Source organism: Botrytis sinoallii, assembly GCF_014898435.1.
Source record: "Botrytis sinoallii strain Bc 23 chromosome Unknown BSIN_010, whole genome shotgun sequence".
In the NCBI taxonomy this organism is placed as follows: Eukaryota; Fungi; Ascomycota; class Leotiomycetes; order Helotiales; family Sclerotiniaceae; genus Botrytis; species Botrytis sinoallii.
Window position 1 is genome coordinate 496,515 of NW_024066037.1, and position 23,342 is coordinate 519,856.

Consider the following 23,342-nt stretch of genomic DNA (forward strand, 5'->3'; position numbering starts at 1 on the left):
GCTTTCATCCACCATTTCATTTGTGATGGCCATAGAGCAATATAATTACATGCCTTTCAATTTTTCCTTCTCAAAAGAATTTGCTGACTCAAACTGACTTGGTTCTTTTCGCCTTTGACTACATTCTGTGGGCGTTCCGTTTGCCCCTCCGGATAGCTAATCTCAAACTCGTTTAAGAGAACCATCAGCAATAATTTAATTTGAGCACTAGCCCAGAAACGACCTGGGCAAGCAAACTTTCCTACGCCCCAAGACGGATTCTCTGAGCTCAAAGAAGAGAATTGGTATCGCTCCTCTTGGCCTGGTTCTTGCCGTTGTGTGTAAAATCTTAAAGGGTCAAACGTGTTTGGAGAGGGGTATATCTCGGGGTCCTTGTTGATGAGGTAATGGGTCATCGAGATATATGTGTTTTTGGGCAGAGTCACTCCATTTGAGAGAGTTACAGGTACTGCAAGTTGACGATTGAAAGTCACTGGACAAGAAACATATGTTAGACATTGCGACTTGTATAGTTGTGTTGGTGGTCATACTTAAGCCAAGAGTATTTACGCGATGTGATTCCTTTATGAAGCTATCCATCTTCTTAAGAGATGATAGCGTCCGAATAGTGACATCGGCTTCTTCAGCTTCTTCGGTTACGATTGTCAATTCCTCCTTCAAAGTTTTGAGGTCCTCCGGTCTAGCACATAGATCTAGTATGGCGTTTGTCGCGACCTCTGCCGTTGTATGTATGGCAGCTGCGTTGAGAAAAAGCATCCGTGTTACTAGTTTGTCTATCTCTGCATCAGGTCCACGAGCAGAGTCGATTAGCCATTGTACCATATCCGGATGCTCTTTTGAGGTGGTTGACCTGCGCTCCTGTATGAGTGGAAATAGAAGCTTGCGGGCCACAGAAAACCGATTGCGGATCTGTTTATAGGATTTAAGGAAAGGAGCAATGATAGGGTGGAGAAGTCTATAGTGCTTCTTGAGATCGGTAGCTACATTTCCGGAGCTATAAATGACATGAATTAGTAGGCAAGCGAGACAGACGATGTTCAACTCACTCTATAGTATAGCCGGTTGCGGTAGCCAACCATTCTGGATCTCTACATAGCTCTGGTCCAACAAAAGCACGAGCACTGGCGCTGGTAATAAGTTCAATGGCGAGACGAAACAGCGGAAAGCTATAATTGCCTGGAAATATGTCAATCAAGCTGACCACTAGATATGTTATATATGAAAAATGAAGTCTACTCACCATCTTTTCTCTCAGTCTTCTCGAGTTTCGAGTTTATTGTAAATAGTATCTCATCGTATGTAGGCTGAGCAAGACGACCTTTCAATTGTAAGCGAGCTATACATACCTAGCTCAATGAGATCTATCATCCAATACCTATATTTTGAGATAGTTGCCCTGCACAAACAAGGAATTGCAGGTCACTTTCCTCCGCAATGTCGAAGCCAGTATACGGACCAGCGTGTCGAACCGATGCAGTAAGACGCACTTGTTTTCTTGGAAGAACACTGAAATCTTTCATGAACTTTCGAGAAACAATGACTCGATCCATATCTGTCGTCCATAATGAATACACAGAGTCTTTGTACTATTCACGTGTCAGAAACATGGATGGAAATAATACTCAAAGGATCAGCCGATACCTTTGAATAACCCTCTTCAATGAGCTCCAAGCTATGTTTGAAGAAATGGCTATCGGATGTGTTGCCCAAGAGTCCTGGTTTCTTGCCGATGCGAGGTATCTGACCCTGTTGCTTTGTGGGTCGAATGACGAGTAAATACAATGAAGTAAAGGTCGTGACCAAGGTGGCCACTAAAATCATCGACAGCATCTTTTGTCTTCCTTATCAATGAAGGATTCAAGCCATCTCACAAAACAACAGAATTAGAAGTAGAAAGCTTGAGGTGCCAGGTGCCGGAGTGTTGGTGTACCGAAAGGTTACATTGAGATTCAGGGGTGTCCATATCGATCGATACTATATGCACACCATGGGACCCGTGCCGAAAGCCCGCACTACCCCCTGAAATTAACAATTGGACTTTCCTCATTCTCACTCATCAGTTTGCTTAGTAAATCTGTGCCTCCGGCAGAAATGAAGGACATATAGGTACCTACCTATGCAGTGAGAGTCACGTCACATTATGTTATATGCCGCAAAGCTCTCGTCTTACTTACATTTTTTCGCATTTCACCCGAATCTTCATCCACTCCACCTGTCGCCTGTCGTTCTCCATTGCAATCATGCGAGAGTGATAGGAGAGCTTGCCACGAAAGGAATGGGCATGAAAGAAAGCAACAAGCAGTATCATACCCATAGCCTTGCAAACCTTACCCTGCAAGTTGCCACCGTCGAGGATTAATTGCCCCGCTCCGGCCTTCTGGGGTTTGCAATCAACATGCCTCGATTGTGCAAAAACGCTCTTGGCTATTTTCAAGGAGCTTTTGCCACTTATGGTGTCTATTTCCCATGAGATCGGAAATCATCGCTGGTCTAAACTTATCAGCTTGCATTTGTAACGGATAAGCCGACCGTAGTCTCAAGCCAAAGATGATTGTCAGCAGGTCACCAGTGTACATGCAATTGGACTTGATATAGAGGACATCTGGGTGTGCCCTTTCCGGTATGCATTACTTTACCTTGCTTCAATTAGATTCCTGCATACTTTGTGTACCTTATTTCTCCCGTTACAAACAGTAAAAATGGATCACTTCGATGTATTAGAAGCCAAGTTTCTAGTCGGCAGTCTAGCCAATGAGTCTTTCCGAGCAGGTGGCTCTGGATCGATGTCTACATCTATCTATGACACGGCATGGGTATCTATGGTATCGAAGGATGTTGACGGGGTTAGACATTGGCTCTTTCCAGAAGCCTTCCAGCACATAGTCGATGCCCAGTCCAAAGATGGCTCCTGGGAATCTTATTCGTCGCAGGTGGATGGAATCTTGAATACAATGGCGGCTCTGTTGGCCTTTGTATCTCATCAAAGTGCTAACAATTCCTCCTACTTCATTTTGCCCCCTGACATTGATGCACGAATACTCAAAGCACAAGGTAGTCTTAGACATCAATTGCAGGCGTGGGATGTCAGATCTTGTGTTCATGTTGGATTTGAGATTCTTGTCCCTGCGCTTTTAGGAATGCTAGAGCAACACAATGTCGTCTGTGAATTTCCTGGTAAAACGCATCTACTCCAACTGAACCAGGAGAAGCTCTCGAGATTCCAGCCAGAAATACTCTATCAGAATATACAAGTGACTGCCCTACATTCCTTGGAAGCATTCATTGGCACAATAGATTTCAATCGAATCAAGCACCACTTAAAGAATGGAAGTATTATGGCCTCTCCGTCTTCAGCAGCGGCATATCTGATGAATACTTCAATCTGGGATAACGAATCAGAAATATATCTCAGAAACACCATCATTGAAGGTGCTGGAAAAGGCAACGGAAGTGTACCTTGTGCGTTCCCGACGACGTTTTTCGAGTTCACATGGGTACGATACATCTGTTATTTAATCTAAACTTGTACTAATCAAGTTGATGATTTATCTAGGTTGTCTCTACGCTTCTGAAAGCAGGTTATACCCCAGAAGAATTAGGAGAGTATAATCTTAGCATATTGGTGGACCATCTCCAGCAAGAATTAAGCCACAGACATGGGGTCATTGGTTTTGGTAGGTCGGAATCGCCCGGAAACAGTCCTTTATAATAACTCTGATAGCTCCTTCATTACTTCCCGATGCTGATGACACTGCGAAATGTATTCTTACGCTGTGCCTGGTCGGAAGATCAGTTTCGGTAGAGCAAATGATAGCAAACTTTGAAGTCAAAAATCATTTTCAGACATACGCGCTTGAGAGGAATGGAAGCATCAGTGCAAATTGTAATGTACTCAATGCTTTGTTGCATATTAACGAGCCCAACAAATATGTCGGGCAGATCCTCAGCACAACTGAGTTTTTGTGCAATTCATGGTCGGCTGGAAAGATCGATGACAAATGGGGTGAGCATATTTGTTAGCTTGCTGTGATCGATAAACTTTGTCAGTATGCTAACAGAATGGATAAGAATCTCTCCCGGCAGTATTCGATGATGGTCTTAGCTCAGACATTCAGAAAGCTTGTGATGGTTTGGGACAGCGGAGCGTTACCCGACTTTCCAGAAGAACAATTGAAAGACAAGATTCCTGTAATTCTATTACAGATTCTACATCGCACATTGCATACTCAAAATAGCAATGGTTCTTGGGGTACTTCAGGCTCGTGCGAGATAACTGCTTATGGCATCCTAACTTTGATTGATGCGACTTTCTTTCCCTGGGCCGGAGAGCTTGACAAGCACGTGCTTAGAGCCATTCGTACAGGTCGAACTTATTTGAATCGGAACCGAGATAGTTGGGATAAAGTTACTTATACCTGGGTTGAAAAAGTCAGTTACGGATCAAGCATTTTGTCCAAAACATATTGTATAGCAGCGACCCATGCAGCGAAGAAAGTACCCTACGAAACTCAGCACAATGGAACCACTTCCAAACATCCTCGGTATTCCCTTTGATAGAGTTGCGAGGTTCGCCAAGTTTTTTTCTGCAATTCCTCTCTTCGCGAGTGAGAGCTCATGGAAGCTTACTGCCTCTATTATGGAAGGATATCTCTTTCTTCCACGGCTACGTCGAATTCGCTTGGATATCTTCCCCCGCCAGAACATGGCAGAGGATAAATATCTAGAGTACATTCCTTTCACGTGGACTGGTTGTAATAATAAAGGGATATTCCTTGAGACCGACCTAATTTGGGATATGATGGTCATCTCAATGTTAAATTATCAGGCAGACGAATTCATGGAAGCTGTGCTTGGACACAACGGCTCTGCGGAGCACTTAATCCGAGGCCTGTTTTCCAAGACAACTCTTCGAAGTGATCCTCTATCGAGTCAGGAGAGTTCTTCGTTGAATCGTAGCGTCATCACACCAGTGAACTCCGATGATGGTTTGCCAGATGACTCCACAAATGATGACAGAGACACTCTCATCCGCTTCAAAGACCACGTTCTAAACCATCCTTCCATCTACAAAGCTTCAGAATCATCTTTAGCTCATCTGAGCAAACAATTGGAAGCTTTCCTGCTCGCCCATCTCACTCATTCAACCGACAATTCTTGGTTCGCGCAACTTTCAGGACACGATGCCGATGCCCCCGTCACATTCCCAGCATCAAGAACCTATTGGGATTGGGTACGCAATATCTCGGCCGTCCACACATCATGTCCCTATTCATGGGACTGGATATCGTGTCGAATGACATCGGAACGAGGAGACGAAACCGTTCCCCCACCGCGCTCACAAAGTATCTTTCCGCGGAGCTGGGCCAGCATCTCGCAGTCATGTTGTCGCAATGTACAACGATTATGGCTCGTTAGCACGCGACAAGGCGGAAAAGAACCTTAATAGCGTGAATTTCCCAGAGTTTGAAAAGTGCGCCGGAACTTCAACGTCTTCTGATGCAACGGAAAAGCAGACTACGGCGGAACTGCAAGAGAGGAAAAGCGCATTGATGGAAATGGCAGAATATGAGCGTGAATGTCTCCTTATCGTCAAAGCGAGATTGAGACCTTTGGTTGATGAGAAGGTAAGAGGCGTGCTGGATGTCTTTGTCAATGTGACGGATTTGTATGGGCAGATCTATGTTGCGAGAGATATTGCTAGTAGGATGTCGTAGACATTTGTCTCTTCTAAACTTTGGATGGCTGATTTATTTCTGTAATATATTCTCCGGTTAGTTGTGTACTATGTTGCTCTCGTTAGTAAATCACTCGTTGTCGCTCAGATATATGTTATACTTTTCCTCTCGCAAGTAGCGTCCTGATATAAAAATCAAGAAAATTGAAACAAAAAACAAGAATTAAAGCTAGGCCTATCACTACCTAGGTATGTTGACATGGAAATCCCCCTCACACTCTCTCACCAGGGTTCTCTCAAACTCAAACATACATTCTCACAATCTATTCTATAACTAGAGTCCAATCAGGAAGATATAAATAATATCACGATTACTTAGGTGTAAGAGAGTTTTTATATATCTATATACAACGGATATCTGCAATCCCATCCCATCCCATCCCATCCCATCCCATCCCCTCACCCTCACCCTCACCCCTCCTCCTACCTCTCCCTCTCTCCCTCTCTCCCCTCCCTCCGACCAAAAACTCTCCCAAACTCCCCAATTCCGAAAACACAACAACCCCCCTCCCCTCTCCTCTCTCGCCTCGCCTCGTCTCCCGACTTTCCCCCGATGATCACCCCCACCCATCCACAGTAAACTTCCATACGCCCCACCCACCTCTTACCGTTACACATATATCAATTACATCAACACATAATCACATACATCACACATACATACATCACAAACCTTCCTAGGTACATATATATCCATATCCATATCCATATCCATTCCATTTACCTAATACACTAGGTACACAATACACAATACACAATACACAAACCCAATATATCACAAACATCATAAATATACAAGAAACATATCTATCTACCTACCTACCTAGATATTCAATTCCGCTCACTCCCAGCTTCTAGAGTTTTTTAATCCTCATCTCATCCTCACCCTCCTCCTCCGCCTCCAATTATAAATTATAAATGACAAATGACAAAGAAATAAATACGAATTTCCCATCCTCCCTCCTCCCTCTGAATTTTTTGAAAAAAATTAATTCTAACGAGTTATCTAAATAAATAATAAAATCAATCAATCAATCAATCAAATAAATAAATAAACAAATAAATAAACAACTTACATCCCGCGATAAATAAGATTATATATAGTACCTAGGTACTTAAATCGAATCGAATCGAATTAAATCAATTCAATTCAACTCAATTCATCAAAGACGATTAATTATGATTATTACTCTAGTTTTCCATTTTTCATTTTGTTTCTCTCTCTTCAAAATCGCAAATATTTACGATACGATACAATACGATACGATATGTATTACACTATCTAATACCTTCGCTCACCAGCTCCCCTCCCTCCTCAGACTCCCCCCTCAGGCAACACTAGCAACACTAGCAACACCCGCCAAAAAGTCAAGTCAAATCAAGTCATCCAAATAACCTTCGATAATATAATACAATACAATACAATACAACCTCAATATTAAAAAAAGGTAAAAGAGATCAGATCAGATCGGATCAGATGAGAATAGAATCGAATCGAATGCATCAAAAGACCCTGAATCACCACCATTCATCCATAAGCCCTTCTATCTCTATTCAAAACAAGTTCAAATCTTCAATTCACTATATCACAAACACACATACATTTACCACACCCCTCTCATCTATACGCCCCCCTTGCATCATTTCCTCACACAACCCCGCGTATCCATTCATTCTCAAACATACTCTTCACCCCTCTTTACTATCATCATTATCATCATCATCATAATCATCATAATCCTCACCATCACAAAAACCAAAAACAAGAAAAAAAATAACACGAAAATAAAACTCGCTAACTAAAATGTATATTCTAAAAAAAATCCATTATCCATCCAAAACCCTGCCTTGGCCCAGTCATCCATCATCACATCAAAATAAGGGGTATATGAAAGTTTTTTTTAAAAAAAAAAGACCATGTCCAACATGATAAGCAGTCATCCAGAAGATATACCCCCCTCGTCTCCCTCGTCTCACCCCTCTCACCCCCTCTCACCTCATCAGCCATCTACCCTATGTAACCCCAACCCACCAATTGTACAATTACAACTTCCTCTCGCCCCTTCCATTTCTCATCATGAATAGTATTTTTTTGTGTATTCGAATCTCGAAAGTTTCCATGTATATATGTGCTCCTCCTTTTCTCTCTTTTATTCTTCCTTCCTGAAACGAAATATAAGGAAATGGGAATGTAGTTGACCATTAAAGTCCAGAAATAAGCAATAAATAAATAGATGAATGAGACAAAAAGCGATCCAGCCGCTTTTATCCGGTATTAGTTTGTGAACTTCTTGCTTTCGGATTTTCAAATAGGAAATGTTGTATGCTGGGTATGTGTAAATGTGTGTGGTGCAACAAATGAAAATATAATGCGAAATCTGAGTCGCGTCGGTAATCTAGTCGGCTGTGCTGGCTGAGGGAGTATTGTGTATGCAATGTCTGTGCTTATAGGTAGGTGAGATGCAAAAGAAACTTGACAAAAATTGGTCCGCGTGAAGTTAATATTCTGAATCTTCGGGTAGATTTTCAGGTTCTGGAGATTGTAATTCGGAATCATCGGGATGCATCTAAGTTGTGAGAAAACATGGTTAGCCTTTTGTGTGTTTGTGTTATGGAAGCTGAAAAGAAAAGGAATATTAGGTTGTGACAAGCGCATTGATGATGCCACCCAACTTAGGTGACCAATGACTTTTGCTTTTGACATTGCTTTTGGGCAGGGTTTCAAGTAGTCTGGATTGCAGTCCAACAATTAGACTTTCTCAATGTTTAAAAGCAATACGATGTTCAAAATAGATCTGGCATCTCAGACTATTGGAATAGTTTATTTGGATTTAGGCATTGAAAGCCTCCGATTGTTGGACTGCAGTCTGGACTATTGGGCATCTTGATTTTAGGAAACTCACCAGTTCAGTCCATTTATCTTTGCAAGCCGTAGATGTAAACCCGGTCCCAACTTTCTGTGCCACAATGCGCCATTTTTCTTGTTCGTAATCATGGACCGCCGTTCGAAGTTTTGAACCTAAAAGTTTAATCAATTATTGGATTCTCAAAAGACAAGCTTCAAATATCTTACCGTCTCGTCAGTCCATTGAGTTGTCTTAGCCTTCAATTTTGTGCAGTAGCGGACCTGTAATGTCCCTGAAGAGCGCCCTGGGAAAAACTCCGCAATTTGCTTCCAAGTCAAAGCCTTATTCTCTTTCAAATCTACTAGTAACTGATCATCCTCGGGGGTGAACTTTAACTTTGGACCTCGCGGTCTTTCTGCAGGCATCGGCATTCCGGCAGTGCCAACTACACTAGGTGCACCTTGCGACATCATACTTGAATCCGGACCTTCGCCAAGACGAGGAATCTTTGTACCTCGAGGTCCTTGATTAGGCAATGCATGACTGTGAAAAGCCTGAGGGCCACCACCATAACCACCCATCGTTTGTTGAGCCATTTGTGAAGACATGCCTTGCATCTGCCCATGCATTTGGCCTTCTGACACCCTTCCCATCCCAATTTCCAAGTCGTCATGAGTTCTTGGCCTTTTTCCTACACTAGATGGTTGTTGTATTTGCGCACCCATATACCCGATGTGTTGCCCACCTCCATATTGAGGAGACTGATGGTGGGCCATGCCGTGTGAATCTAGCAATACTTGGTGGTGGTGGTGATGTTGTTGCTGTTGCTGTTGATGATGCCCTCCCAGTTGAAGGGATTCGAGACTTTGCGCACCAACTTGCTGGAGCTCTGGGTGATGCGACCCGTAAACGCGCTCTGGATGTTCTTCGGATTGAGCAGCATAATCGATATAAGGATCGTGCCCTGGATTGTGGCGTGAATAGCCAGACATACATGGATTCCTCCACAGCGAACTGCTCTCGCAGGTCGCTGGGGGTAATTCTAAAAGGTGTTGAAGTATTGCCGCAGCGCGTTATGTTTCCAGAACGCTTGTTGTGGTTTTGTTGACCGTTGTTTACAAAGCAGATGCGACTGTGTGCGTTTCGAAAACTTATCTATATAATGCCGTTATATAGGTGAGAGCCGAATAATGCATACCTTGGTAATATGCGATTTACCAACGACCAAAATGTTTCCAAACTTTCTCGGCAACTTGTTGTATGAATGAACCACTGTAGATTAGAGCCGTTGATGAAATGGTAAAAAGAAGGAGAAATGTTAAAGAGAGAGGGGGTGCATCTGCATTTATCTATCGTCCTCGATCTTTTAAGTAAAGCTTGCATAGACATCAATGGCGTAGGGCAGTAGCAGTAATTAAAATTGACCAAAGCGTTCCAGCGATTCGCATCGACGCGACAGCTTCGTGTTGCGCAATGCAAATGATGCATGTTGGCAGAACTTTAGCAACGTTCTCTGCCGGGGAGATGGGAATTCGATTATGCCTGGCGTCCCAATTAGGGTTCCAAGGTGAGAAGATCCCGAGCGAATGCTTGTAACGCTCAAAGCATGGTTATCCAAAGAAGGCTTGACAATGTTGACATACAAGGAAGGGGTTGATGAGTAGACCCGCCAAGAAGATTTGGTATCGAAAGTTAGGCAGAGTGGAGGTGGACAGCCATGGGAAGAATGTTGGGTTCTCACTGCTCAGGGCATTAGAGCTCTGGAAGAAGTATAGAAGCTTTTGAAACAAGAAATGGATTTGGCTGAGAAGAAGAAACCGGCAACAGGGATTTAGCCCACTTCACCCAACCATCTTAACTCCTGGATGAACTTTACTTCCGAGCCAACTTAAAAAAAACCCCTCGTCCCTATTGAAGTGTGGAGAAGTAAGGCCATGTTCCACGGCGGTGCGACCTCTTTCTGGGTTTGAAGCATGAATAATAACAAAATTTGTTTTAATGCTCAGGGATTATGGGATTAAAAATAGTATCGAGGCAGGATGTGATAGGATCATGACGATTGAAGAACGGAGATGAATTAAATGGCAAAATAATGCGTTGATTTGTCAAATTGGCTTCTTAACCTTACTCGAGGAGACATGCAAGAATAGTCAGGCTCAATAGGACTTTTGGGCCGAATGGTGTGGGAGGGGCGCATAGGGACTGATCAATAACCCTTGAGTAGGTAGGCAACGAAGATACCTATCTAGGTAGCTAACACACGCTGGCTCGAGAGTGGTTCCCAATTCTCAATTCCCAATTGTAGATTCCCGTCGATGCTTGAAGGTCCCATTTAACCATTTAGCCATTTAACCTCCACGCTATTCCTCTCCCATCCATATAAAATTCAAGGGTTATAAATATAAAATCTCCGAGAGTAACTGCTGGGAATTCCCCTTTTTCCCACCCCTTGTACGCACTTACTTAAGTCGTGGGAGTTTTTCTAATTGATCCATTCATCGGATGATTCCCATTGAAAAGCAATAAGAGACTGAAATGACGCGCGAGATGAGGGCATATGGGTAGCAGCTAACGGAGATTTGAAGTCGTAAAGACTACCATTTCAGCAAATAGGATAATAAATTGATTCTTGGATTGGAATGACGGATGAGCCGGCTTGGGCTGGCTGGCCTTATCGACAGTGACCCTGTTCCTCAACCTTAACCCCAGTGAAGAAGGCTGAAGAACAATGTCAGAAGGTTCTTCAAAGACCCCAATGATGATCCAGATCCACCTTGCAGATTTCTATACTTAACTTCTTCGTATTTGAGGCTTTGTATGTAAAGTACCTACCTAGGCAGTGTAGGTGTTTTCTTTTGGTTTGGTCTGTCTGCCGGTAGTGACATTCAATGTGTAATAGAAGAAAGAGATCATAGCCATGTCCCCGTCCCCTAGATGCCGAAGGAAAAAAGACTCGATTGTGTATTTGTCCAAGGGGGCATTCAAATCGAGCCATGAATGGAGACATGAAAGCCCTGCTTAGCTTTCAAAATGGTGACATTGATGGAGTTATTCGCGACATTGCCCGTTCATGCTTTTTTGTTTGTCGCACCTACACTTTTTTTTTTGCTTTCTTTCTTAAGGCATTGATGTTGACAACCAGGGTCTGTAACCCATCCCAAAAGCAATATAATTCAAATGACATGATTTCGACTTCTTTGCTCAAAACCCTAGGTAAGCATAAATGATCGGAGCAAGGGGAAAAGACTAATATGGACCAAGCTGAGTACTGGTTTTCTCGAAGAGGGAATATGTAATTGAAGAGCTGTACGGATTTCCATGGTGACAAGGTTTCCTGTGTCGATTGTTGCTTCTCCTGACACCATTTGCCCGTATGCTTCCAGTATAGTCGCAGTACGTGGGCATGCTATACCGATTGATCAATTGAAGGTATGGATCTATTGGATCAAAGGGAACGAAACAAAAGGGGAATGTATGCCGACTGGATATATTGATAACGGAATTACACGTCGATGGAAAGAGAAAGAAGAAGAAGAGGAGAAGAGAGATGAAGAATTATTGAATGAATGAATGAATGGAGGAAGAGAAGTTTAATTCTGATTTCAATAAAATACTCGACTTATTATTGCCTAGGTACCGGTATTGATTTACACTTTCGGAGAAAAGCGAAGGAGCCACTCTTGACTCTTATGTCTATACTGAGTATACGTACCTAGGTGCCTACATATATTGATTCAAATTGTATCGAATCATTTGAATCATTTGAATCATTTCCATGTCCTTCAAACCTAATCTCTGTATCTCCTTCTCCTTTCACAATCTTCCTGTTTGTCCATTGTACAGATCTAGAGTGGCCAGCATGTCATGAACAGTATGTATGTGCTGGGTAGGTGTCTAGGCGTGCTAGGCTCAGGTACTGACTGGTAGGTAGGCTGGTAGGCATATATCTCACGGTACTTGATTGAATCCAGTCCAGTGAACCGACGAGTATCCAAGGTTAGTACTGTAGTATCGTAACCTTGCTTGACACTGCCCGAAAAAAGAAAACATACCAGTAGGTACCGATAAAAACGTTGGAATGGCAATTAATTGGCGTGCATACGGCAGATGCAAAATGCACACTGTGTACTGCAAGGTCAGATACGACCATCACTCATCACTGGCTGGCGTAATTGTACAGATTTTCCTGCAGGTCCCGCCCAAGGAAAAAAGTGACAATGTCACAATGGTCGGTCGGCTCAAGCCTTACGTTCCTAATCCAGCGAAAGACCCCCGAACCAAGATTTGGGTGGATCGACACATTGTGATAGGTAAGCCCTTACTCATCTACCTATTGGTATGATCTTTCCACATTCGAATCTGGCCATGCATCCATTTCAAGTTTTGCATTTGGCTCGTTTGATGCTCCGTTCTACAAATACCCACTTCACTGGCAGTGAATGCATTGATGATGTAGCGGTGATTCGTACCCACTGTCGATCATACATGTGATATGTAAGGCGCAGCAGCTAGGAGGCGAGCATCGAACGAGAGCGTTGTGTAACCGTAGACTAGACTACAGTTTCTAGAGATGGCGGTATGGAAGTGAACAGGCTGTAGACACTAGATGGGCGAGATGGCAGAGGGTACACACAAAGAGTGAAGGGTGGGTTTCGTATTTGTGACGCATACATGGAACAAGAAAGACATGGAGTCCAGCTGTATCATCCGAGTTGCAAGCTAAAAGGCCGTGTGGTTCAATTGCCTACTAGGTACTCAGATGAAGATGGGATGAATCTTGAGATTATTTGGAATTCCATGACAATCTGAATGTTGAAAACAATTTGAACATTTAAAGCAATTTGAGCATTGAATACAATTTGAACAATTCAAGCAATTTAAATAATCAAAATAGTTCAAACGAACGTTGAAAACAATCTGAACATTGATATTAATTCGAACACTAAAGACGATCCAAGCAATCAAAAAAATTCGAACATTGGGAACAATTTGAATACAAAGCATATTATACATCCAAGACATTTTGAGCAATCAAAGCAATTTAAGCATTCAAAGTAATTCGAATCTTGAGAACAATTTAATTACTCAAAGCGAATTGACTCTATATCCAAAGAATTTTGAACAATCAAAATAATTCCCACATTCATCAAAGCATTTCGAGTATTGAAAGCAATTTGAACATTCAAAATGATTTGAGCACTCGAAGAAAAATGAAACAATAGGATGCCACATCTGAAACATTCATAGAGGGTTTGAAAGTTCAAAATTAACACATCATCGTGGCATGATCAAATTCATTTCATTTTGCTACCATATTATTCATCTACAAAAAAATACATTGTTACAATGCGTGTTCGCATCAAACGCCCATTGCCCAGCCCAATTTGATACAGATGCACGCTGATTAATTCATCCTTCCAGTTCCAATCTTCCTTCCCATATTGTTCTGCTTCTCCTTTTTCAACCCCCTCCCCTATATCATTAATCTAAGCAAGCTTGTCCTCATTGTCAACCCAAATATCCTCCAATTCAGCAAAGTTCTGGAAATGCAAAGGTCTGTGTAGGTCGTTGTAGAAAGGCGTAGGTGTATCGATCTTCACGTGTATTGGCTTCTTCTCCAAGCTTCCAAAGGCACTTCCCATAAAACTGTAGTTCCATGAGTTGGTCTCGGGTACCAAGAAGTATCCGCGGATCTTGTCACTAAGCAGAAGTTGACATTTCTCTCCCATGTTCGTGCTGAACCCTTGTGGTTGGTCGCTACCGAGATCTTTATTCTCCGCACCCCATTTATAACCATGGGGCGTGAGCGCCCATGATGCTAGTGAGACACTTCCGGGAGTGAATGAAACAGTCATAGTAACCGTCTTTTTGTCCCATGATTTATGCGCATTCATGAGACGTGCATGTTGGGTGACATCCATGGCTGTCATATATGGTGGTTCGTTACCAGAAACGGTGTGAATAATTCCGAGAGGTTCCATTTGGTCTAGATACTCGTGTTGTGGTAACTGCTGAGGCAATTGTACATCACGCGTACTACCAATTTGAGGTACCATTACGATACAGCGGATTTCCTTTACTTGATCATTATCTGGGGGAGATGAACCATACAGATATCCAGCCACTTGAACTCGCAAATCCGCAATTGTGATAAAGCGCTTCAAGATGTTCTTTGGCATGATATAAGTGTAGTGATCATCCTCTTTGACGTCATCCGAAGAGATATAGATGTTGTTAGATCGTGTCCTCAAGTTCGAAGTTGCAATCGCTCTAGTTCTCCATTCAGTCTTCGATGCAAAGGTTTGTTGTTCGAATTGCGAGGTAGTGGTGACAATAATATCCTCTCCGTGAACGTTTTGAGTCTTGGTCGTGACAGCTGTAAGCTGCTGTTGTTCTTGTTGTTGCTTTTCAATTTCGGCCGCTTGCTGGCGTTGCATCGATGGAGCACTGATTTCCATACCCAAAATAATATCACGTACTTCACTACTGGTAAGACTGGAAGTGTTGACATTGTTTTTCTTGCCGTAATCATTCAAGATGAGATCACGCAGTTGGGTTTCAACCTTGATCCAATCTTCATCCGATAATGTGGGCCAGATATGATGCTCTTGAGTGATCACAGTCTTGTCGGGTCGAAGGAGTAACTTTGTCTTATCCTGATTTACGTGCAAAGCACGCAAGATAAGGATCAAACGAGAGAATGCAGTGTACGATGAAATTGACTTTAGCCATTCGTCGTAAAGATTGAAGAGAACCATCTGAGGTTCAGTGGCACGCAGAATCATATCACCGAGTTTCTCGACCTTCATGGCGGCCTGGAAGGGTAATTGCAGCTCAGAGGCACGGATTGATATATTGGGGAAGTCAAGCAAATGTACTTCAAGTGGATCAAGAAGACCCTTTCTCGTAACGATGAGCTGTTTCGGTTGCTCTTCGATAGGCAATGATCGAATGAGAGCGGCAACTTCTTCAGCAGTCTTCCACTTAGCTAATTGTCCCAGACGTTTCTGACCTGCCCAGACACTTGTATGAATGATCTTCAAGAAGAGTTGTCCAGTACGAGGATTGAAGATGAAAATTGCTCCGTTGATTGGTTTGGTTGTCAAGTTACCTTCAAAAGTCTTGTGGATAGTAACACGGTAAACATTTGTGTCGTCAATGAAGAGCTGAATTTGGTTGCTGAAAAGTTCAGAGTAATTTTGAGAATTCAAAAACTCTTGGTTACTTTCGGACGCATACAATTGAAGACCCTTCCTAATACGTTCGCGCAAGACGTACAGAGCTGGGTTTGCCTTCATGATTTTGGCCATAGCTTGCTGTACCAATTGCTTGAGACCGGGGAAGTATTGTCCATATGCCGAGTAGAGATTGTAAGCAAGATCGATACCAATCATTAGACCAGTGGCCGAAGGATAAATACTCATACTATCGGTTGTATAATCAAGGTATTTCGCGCGGACGTATCGTTCAATGTCGTGAGAATCATAATCTCCGTAACGAAGTTGAACATCTACCCAGAACTTGTTCGTTGTGGTAGCTTCAATTACGTCTTTTGTGTCAAAGAGAATGGATGGGCGAGTGACGTTCCATTTGTGGCTTGCGAACAACAGAATATCAGCACAAGAGCTGTTCATCTTGTAAGACTTTCTGGGATGAATAGTCTCCTTCTGTACGGTCTCGATGCCAAGCTGCTCCAATTCTTGATCAAATACTTGTGCCAGATCCATGACTACACTCTCATGTATTCTATAAGATGAGGTTAGTGATGAAGGAAAAACTAGTGGACATGTTAAACTTACTTCTGCCAAAGATGGGCGCGGAAGATTTGGATGAGAGAAATCTTCAAAGTTGGAATTTTGCCGTGCAAGAAAATACCAGTAAGATCTAATTGGACTTGGAAACCAACGTAAACGTTGGCTCTGTTGATAGTCTGAATTTTAACTAGATATCAGCTTGTGTTCACGACTTCAAATGAATAGGATATTATAAAGTAAATTTTGCCTCAGAAGGCTTTTCGTTATTCCAAATTGGATAGGATATTTTAAAGCAAACTTTGCTTGAGAATATTTTCAATATTCTAAATTGAATAGAATGTTGTAAAACAATTATGCTTGAGAATACTTCTCAATGTCTCAAATTGAGCTTGACAATCAAATACCCTCTCAGACAGGATAGGGATTGGAATAATATAACTTACAGGTGACCACCAAAGAGTGAATCGTCGATTAGGAATCTGGTTGAGACCCGATCTTTGAGCGTTAGTCAACTTTTTGAACTTCATAGACCTAAAAGTCAAAAGTTAGCCAATTTTGGTATGTATTTCAGGGTAAAAAGGTTCTACTGACTCTTCAAACCCGCTATTATGGAGTACAAGGTAATCGTGACGGAGATACAGCTGGTCTTTATCGACTCGGAACCCAGCCCACTTCGTTGCCTCGGATTCAAGGGAGATGTCTTTGATTTTAAAGCTGTGCGTTTGCGGAATATAACGCTCAGATCCCTTCTTGCGTAGGAGTAAACAGGGCACTTCTTTCACGTTGCCAAATATCTGGGCTACGAATTCAGGAGTTTTTCGTGAATGGCTCGGATCCCACTTCATACGTTTCGTGGTCCAGACGCTGAGACCCAATGATCTTGCCAGTGCAACAACGTCCCAGAAGAGAGTCTTATGCCTCTGTGCGAACCCAAGCATATTTTCGGGATATACGTACCAGCCGTCAGAATCAATCAGACCAGCAAGAACAGCGAGACGAACTTCGCGCGTGTTCTTCATGTAAATCGACGGGATGTGCTTCTTGTCAGCCTCGGGTCCAGTAGTTTTACAAGACACACCAAGCTGTTGGAGGGCACGTAGAAGGGTATTAACACCTGTTTTACGACCGACCGAAGGATCGAGCGAACCGGCTGGAGAATCGACCGTGTCGATTATCTGACTCAGGAGCCGGTCTTGCTCTTCAGGCTGCAAGTCACCGTATGCTCGACGTCCACTTTGCAAGCGATGGATTCGTCGTTGAGAGACAGAGTCATCCGAGAGATTACTATTCCCAGTTCGGTCGCTGGGTTCTTCGTCATTTTCGGCTTGGTACTCGGTGATATCATCCTCGTCGTGGCTAATTGTCTCAATAAGTTCCATATCGAGCTCATCTTCCTCATCTTCGGACATATCATTGACATCTACAGGTTCTTCGGGGACTATAGACGGGCCAGCCATTTCCATAATGCCTCTATCGGATCTAAGCTGTGGCAGAGCTTCAGTTGGAATCGAGTCAGCTGGAACAACGGGTGGTGATGAAGGAATAGGCGATGAAGTTGAGTTATCCATGCCATCGACAAGCTTCTGCACATCGACGATGTCGATATTGGCTTTTGGCAAGGGTCTGTTAGCAATGCGAGTCCTGGCAACAGTCGGATATGAGAGGCTTCCGTGCCAAACAAGGTGAAGGTCTAACTCCGCAGCATGAGAAACGAGAAACTCCCTGACTTCGTGCTCGTGATTACTGAAGATTGTGGTCGAGCTACGGCTGCCATCTCCTAACCAGAGACCAAGAAAGTAGGGGTTGACCGGGACATCTTGCTCGGGCAACTCGAACCCAGGAGAACGAAAGAGCCTGTGCTTAGATCTCTCATTTTCGTCCAATTCTGCGAACTGGGTTGCTGTCATTAGAACTGTGTCGTAGCGTTCGGTGGAGGAAACGTCTCGGGATGCGGTAATTTGGAAATTCTGGAGAGTCAGTGTATTTTCTCCCTCGTCGTTGCCATCCTCAGTCTCTTCGTCTCCTTTCTCCCGGTGGAGGACTAGAATATGGTTTCCCGTGACAACGAGGTCTTCTTTACGTGAGCCGACCTTGATTCGGTAAAGCCTGTCTTTGCCACTGACGATATTGAAGGCTCGACGGGGTTCACCGTCCGGACCGAGAAGTAGATCCCCTTCCTTAACGTCCTGAACGACGACGTCGCTACCGTCGTATCGTAAGACTCTCGTATCCCAAGCAAGACACGCTTTTTCCCAAAATAGGCCCTCCCAGGATGGAAATGCTGTCGCCTTAAAGAGTGTGTGTTCAAGAATGGTTTCGACACCACCAAGCGCTTGAATAACGTCGGTACGATAGGCGTTGAGGTTCCACAATTTACCATCATGACGTTGACTAGTCCACCAAAATGGATTACTCTTCATAAGTTGGTATGTCTTGAACTCGGTACGCGCGCGGAATCCTTTGTCGAAACTCAAAGTGCTCCTATCCTTTTGGAAAAGAGTGTTAATACGAGGTAATCCACGATCCCAACTATCTTCAAGATCCTCCAGTGTCAATCTTCGGTTTTGTTGATTTGCCTCTTGACGTTTCTGAGAGTATTCAGTCCACACACGCTGAGAGTCGATGAATTCTGCTTCCCATGGTATGATGTATCTGAAAATATTAGGAATAAGAGTGTCTTCGTCATGAGTCATGCCTGCACGATAATGCGTAACACCAACATCGGTTTGCTTGGACCATCTTTTATCACTTGTAGGAATGAGGATATGTGATCCAGATATCATACCGAGACCGCCAAGTTCCTTAGGGGTGTAGAAAACCGCAGGAGGGAAACGAGAAGGCATCTTAGAATTAAGACCGATCTTAACTCTGGTCTGAATCTTCGTTTCACATTTCACAATGGTATCTAGCAAGTTGACCGTGGATACAGCTGCTTCACGATAGTATGTGAAGAGGGCGATCAAAGTAGTGTTCCACTTATTAGCGATCTTCGTGAATGTAGTCGAACCTGAGGACATCAGAATTTGACGAATGCGATTGTTGAATTTGGCAATGTCCTCCTCGGTTACCTGCAAGAATGCATGCGCCGTTCTCTCCTTGCTGGTATTATCGACCAAGGACCAGACGCTGTCCTTGACCGGGAATTCGTCATTTTGGTTACGAATCTTAGGGAGAATTCGAACTTCGAAACCGCACATAGAGAAAAGTAAATTAGGGTTATCTCGGCTGTATACACTTGAAAAAGTATCATCCCATTCGATTGTAGTAACAGATCTTGGTAAGCGGTTCTTCAAGTCCCAAAAGACAGCACGTCCCAGGTTGACATCGTGTCTCATAAGACGCATTCTAGAATCTCTTGGCCAACATTTCTTGTTCTTGTAGCCGATTACATTTTCGAAATTAGGATCCGGTTGCTCTGTAAGGAAACGCTGGATGAGATCGCGTGATTCATCAGCCGAGAAGCGGAAGAATACCCAAATGCGATCAATATATCTAGTATATAGACGAATGGGATGTCTCGTTTCCGTCTCGCGGTCGCGGAATTGAAGGAAGTCGTTAGGACCTGCTGGTGGACCGGCAATTTCACTAGCGCGCTGTAGACCAAGTAATAAGAGATCGAGAACAAGTCCATAGTACTGGAAAACGAAAGCCGAGAATTGAAGACCTCTGATCATTCCGTAGCTGTTCACGTGATTCATGTCTTTGTAGGTCAGTTGAACGTTATTTTTAGATGATATGTAATCAGCCAGATTGTGATCCATAATGAGTCGAAGTAGACGATTAAGAAGAGTCAGATCGATCTTCTCATACACCTTGGATAGTTGTGTTTCGATCATGACGTTGCATTCTCCATCTGCAGTCTCCCAAACTTTGTCGAGGTTGTTGATACCTTGAGCCCATTTGTAGGTTAACAAGGGTGGGACTTCGGAATCGGAAGGCTTGATCCAGGCAGGGAAAAGATGGCGTTGATCGGCTTGATACCAGAGGTATTGGTCTAGATAGGCATCACTGATCTTCTCCACGGGTTCGATATCATACACAGGGTTAATCGTGCTATAATTGTCGTTCATATCAATTCCGACTTCCTTAAAAGCTCTCTGTGTTAGTAGGAAGCGCTTGATTCTCTCCAAAGTAGTTCCAGGACTATCATAAGCTTGCTCAATCAAGGCCAATTCCTCACGCTGGCTCTGGTTTAGTCGTCCCTTGACAGAGTATGCTTCACGAAGTCGTTCCAACGCAAGGATAAGGATTTTGGTGTCGTGCTTGTATGAAACACTGGGGAATGGAATGGGCGAGAATTTTCGTGACTCCAGCCAATGAACAGTGGTTGTATAGATGGCGACAGCTTCTTCAGAAGAGACGTATGGGCCGTCCTTCATATAATTGTGTTGTCTCTCTTGTTCGGCCTTGAGCCAAAGTCTCGTGAGACGACCAAGGTTCTTCTTTGCAACTGTTTTATCGACAGTCGCTCCCCGGCGAATACGCTCACGATTGTAGTGAGCGACGGAAATCCACCAATCCGCCTTACTCTTCACATAACGAAGAATGATATTCTCGATAGGTGCTGGTAAACCCGGAACCTTCCAAGGAATATTACTCTTCCAGCATCTCCATGCCTCTGAAAGATGTTGAAGTACAGTCTGAACCTTGTTTTGCTTAATACCCTCCGGCATCATATCAAGAAGATCGGCCATAACCGATGCTCGCAATTCAAGATCAAAGTGCGACTCCACACGTTGTTTTGTAACTGTCTTTGCAACACCTTTACTGTGACGTCCTTCAAATTGCCTAGAAAGGAGATTTCCAAGCCATCTTTCAAGTAATGGAATTATACCACGCATGAAAAAGAGCCAAACTCTCCAAGCAGGTGCCCAGAAGCCGCAACCAGGTCCTTTGCCTACTGGCCCAGAGTTGAATCGATAATAGATTAAATGCTTCAAATCTTTACACGAACGAATTTGATGCATCAGCTTATACTTATAGCGGTACATTCCAGTCAGCTGACCGACGTGATTGAAAGCGTATAAAATACCATCTGCAAGTTGAAAAGCGTCGATATTGCCAAGACGATACTGAACTTGTGCGTCAACAATCAACTTTGTCATTTTCAGAATCTCACGCATCAGATGGAACGCATTTCCGAATCGAGACTTCTTTCTCTCCTTTGTTGTCAGTGTCTTGACAGGCTTCAAATTGAAATTATAATCAAGATGTAAGTATGTAAGGTTCTTGCGATGAATGAGAAGATTCAACATATTGAAACCCTGCCTGCAGACTTGAAGTCCAGCTTCAACCCAATCAATTGTTGTTTGCTGGAAGAACTTCGTTTGCTTCAACGATTTCATCAAGCTTTGTTTACTTTGTGCTTTTGGCTTCCTCTTATGCAGCTCGTTCAAGACATAAGTCTTCAGAAGCTTCTGGTATGAAACTCGAACCTTTACTGGCTGACCTTGAGGGCAATGCTCAAGATACCACTGCTTAACTAGAGGTACGTCTTGTGCCCGAACCATGCGACCGGATCTTCGATCGAACGGGAAAGGTGCCCACCACAAGGAAATGGCTGAAGCTGTTTCGCTAGTGTATAACTCCTCGTCCGCGAGAAATGGCTCAGCATCGCCTGGTAGTCTGAAAGCATCTTCTTCTGGCTCTTCATTGCTACCTGGACCAAATATTTCGTCTTCGTGACTGATGGTGATGTTTTTGGGGGCAACAGATCTGGAAGATATTGGGTTGATAACGGGATCGAAATAGAATGCCGGTAAACTTGGATCCTCAGCACGAACATATACCACTTGCGGGTGCGAAAACCAGGAAAGCTTAACGCTACGAGGTAGTGAATTGTATAAGTAAGGAAATGCTACACGATACTCTGTTCGAATTGGAGCTCGGAAGATGATGCGATCGATTGCATTAAACTCTCCGAAATCTTCATCGTTAGGATCCACATCTTTGTACAGAGGTTCAAAACGTGGACCACCAGGAATTGCAACATTCAAAGCTTTGGCTGTTTGAAAGCTCTTCAATTCGAACATGTGAAAGTAGTTCTTGTCGACCAAATCACTCAGTAATTGTCGACTCAATCGATATAAAGTCGCCATTTGAGGTAAAGTAAGGTTCCACTCCTTATAACTCGGGCCGTTGACATGTGGCGTGTCAAGTAGTGGTCGATTTTCGTAAAACCATTCTAAGACAGCAGCATCCTCTCCTTCATCGAGTTCCAGTTGAATTGGTTCCAGTGGTTCGACATCTTCGATATTCTCCGACCATGAAAGGGGTGGTTCTTCGTCATCGAATGGCGGAAATCTCATTCTCTTGAAATGCCGTCTATCACTCTTTTCTCTTCTCATACAAATCCACATCGTAGCCCATTGGGCATGAAACACTGGTTCGATGACTCTTGGTATTTCATTAACCAAAGTCAGACAACCGTTGACGTGGTACAGCACCTTAACCTCCCTCGCAGACTCCCAAGGCATTGGCATGTTCTCCAGCAATTTCATCACGGCATGTGGCATGAATTTGAGTGCACCGAGATAACTTCGTTTATCACTGCTGAATTTCTTTTGTGATACATCTCCAATGTCCTTAACGATCTTTCGCAGATGCTCTGGTGGCATATCAGCTTTCTGAGTTTCTACAAAACCACCCTTTCGTTTTTCGCCGAATCGATTTCGCTGTGTTCGTAACCAATCCTTCTTCTTCTGTGCAAACTTCGCAACATGTGGATCCGCCGGCGGTCGATAACCTGGAGGAGGAGGAGCACCAGGTGGCGCGCCCAAAGGCATGGATGGAGGCGCAGAAGAGCTCCATCCAGGCGGGGGAGGTGGTGGAATTGATGACATTTTTAATGTCTTGGGTACCAAGTCCCAAATTCCATCAACAAGTCGCCTTCTGAATAGAACTTCACTTTGTCGTTGATGGGTATAAAGTTGATAATTGTGTTGTCGCGAGCGCGTTTAGATAAATTTTAACGCTACACGGAGAGCTTAAGGAAATGCCCGCTAGCGC

General features: G+C 43.5%; 5 protein-coding genes across 5 annotated transcripts; 1 reads left to right on the forward strand and 4 right to left on the reverse strand.

Moving 5' to 3' along the window:
• Window positions 1-56: 56 nt before the first annotated feature.
• Window positions 57-1,830, reverse strand: EAF02_006305 (uncharacterized protein; the record flags this gene model as incomplete). Its single annotated transcript, XM_038902353.1, has 6 exons — window positions 57-472; window positions 531-994; window positions 1,047-1,176; window positions 1,241-1,318; window positions 1,376-1,586; window positions 1,642-1,830. 6 exons carry the CDS (start codon window positions 1,828-1,830, stop codon window positions 57-59), a joined length of 1,488 nt encoding a protein of 495 aa, XP_038757573.1.
• An 869-nt stretch (window positions 1,831-2,699) lies between these two features.
• Window positions 2,700-5,714, forward strand: EAF02_006306 (uncharacterized protein; the record flags this gene model as incomplete). Its single annotated transcript, XM_038902354.1, has 6 exons — window positions 2,700-3,494; window positions 3,554-3,674; window positions 3,722-4,003; window positions 4,103-4,428; window positions 4,475-5,230; window positions 5,310-5,714. 6 exons carry the CDS (start codon window positions 2,700-2,702, stop codon window positions 5,712-5,714), a joined length of 2,685 nt encoding a protein of 894 aa, XP_038757574.1.
• A 2,518-nt stretch (window positions 5,715-8,232) lies between these two features.
• Window positions 8,233-9,572, reverse strand: EAF02_006307 (uncharacterized protein; the record flags this gene model as incomplete). Its single annotated transcript, XM_038902355.1, has 2 exons — window positions 8,233-8,301; window positions 8,808-9,572. The coding sequence occupies 2 exons, from the start codon at window positions 9,570-9,572 to the stop codon at window positions 8,233-8,235; spliced, it is 834 nt and encodes a 277-aa protein (XP_038757575.1).
• A 4,494-nt stretch (window positions 9,573-14,066) lies between these two features.
• Window positions 14,067-14,561, reverse strand: EAF02_006308 (uncharacterized protein; the record flags this gene model as incomplete). The annotated part of the gene is made up of 1 exon (XM_038902356.1): window positions 14,067-14,561. One exon carries the CDS (start codon window positions 14,559-14,561, stop codon window positions 14,067-14,069), a length of 495 nt encoding a protein of 164 aa, XP_038757576.1.
• A 253-nt stretch (window positions 14,562-14,814) lies between these two features.
• EAF02_006309 (uncharacterized protein) lies at window positions 14,815-23,176 on the reverse strand (the record flags this gene model as incomplete). Its single annotated transcript, XM_038902357.1, has 5 exons — window positions 14,815-14,850; window positions 14,934-16,326; window positions 16,380-16,510; window positions 16,778-16,865; window positions 16,926-23,176. The coding sequence occupies 5 exons, from the start codon at window positions 23,174-23,176 to the stop codon at window positions 14,815-14,817; spliced, it is 7,899 nt and encodes a 2,632-aa protein (XP_038757577.1).
• Between the last annotated feature and the right edge of the window lie 166 nt (window positions 23,177-23,342).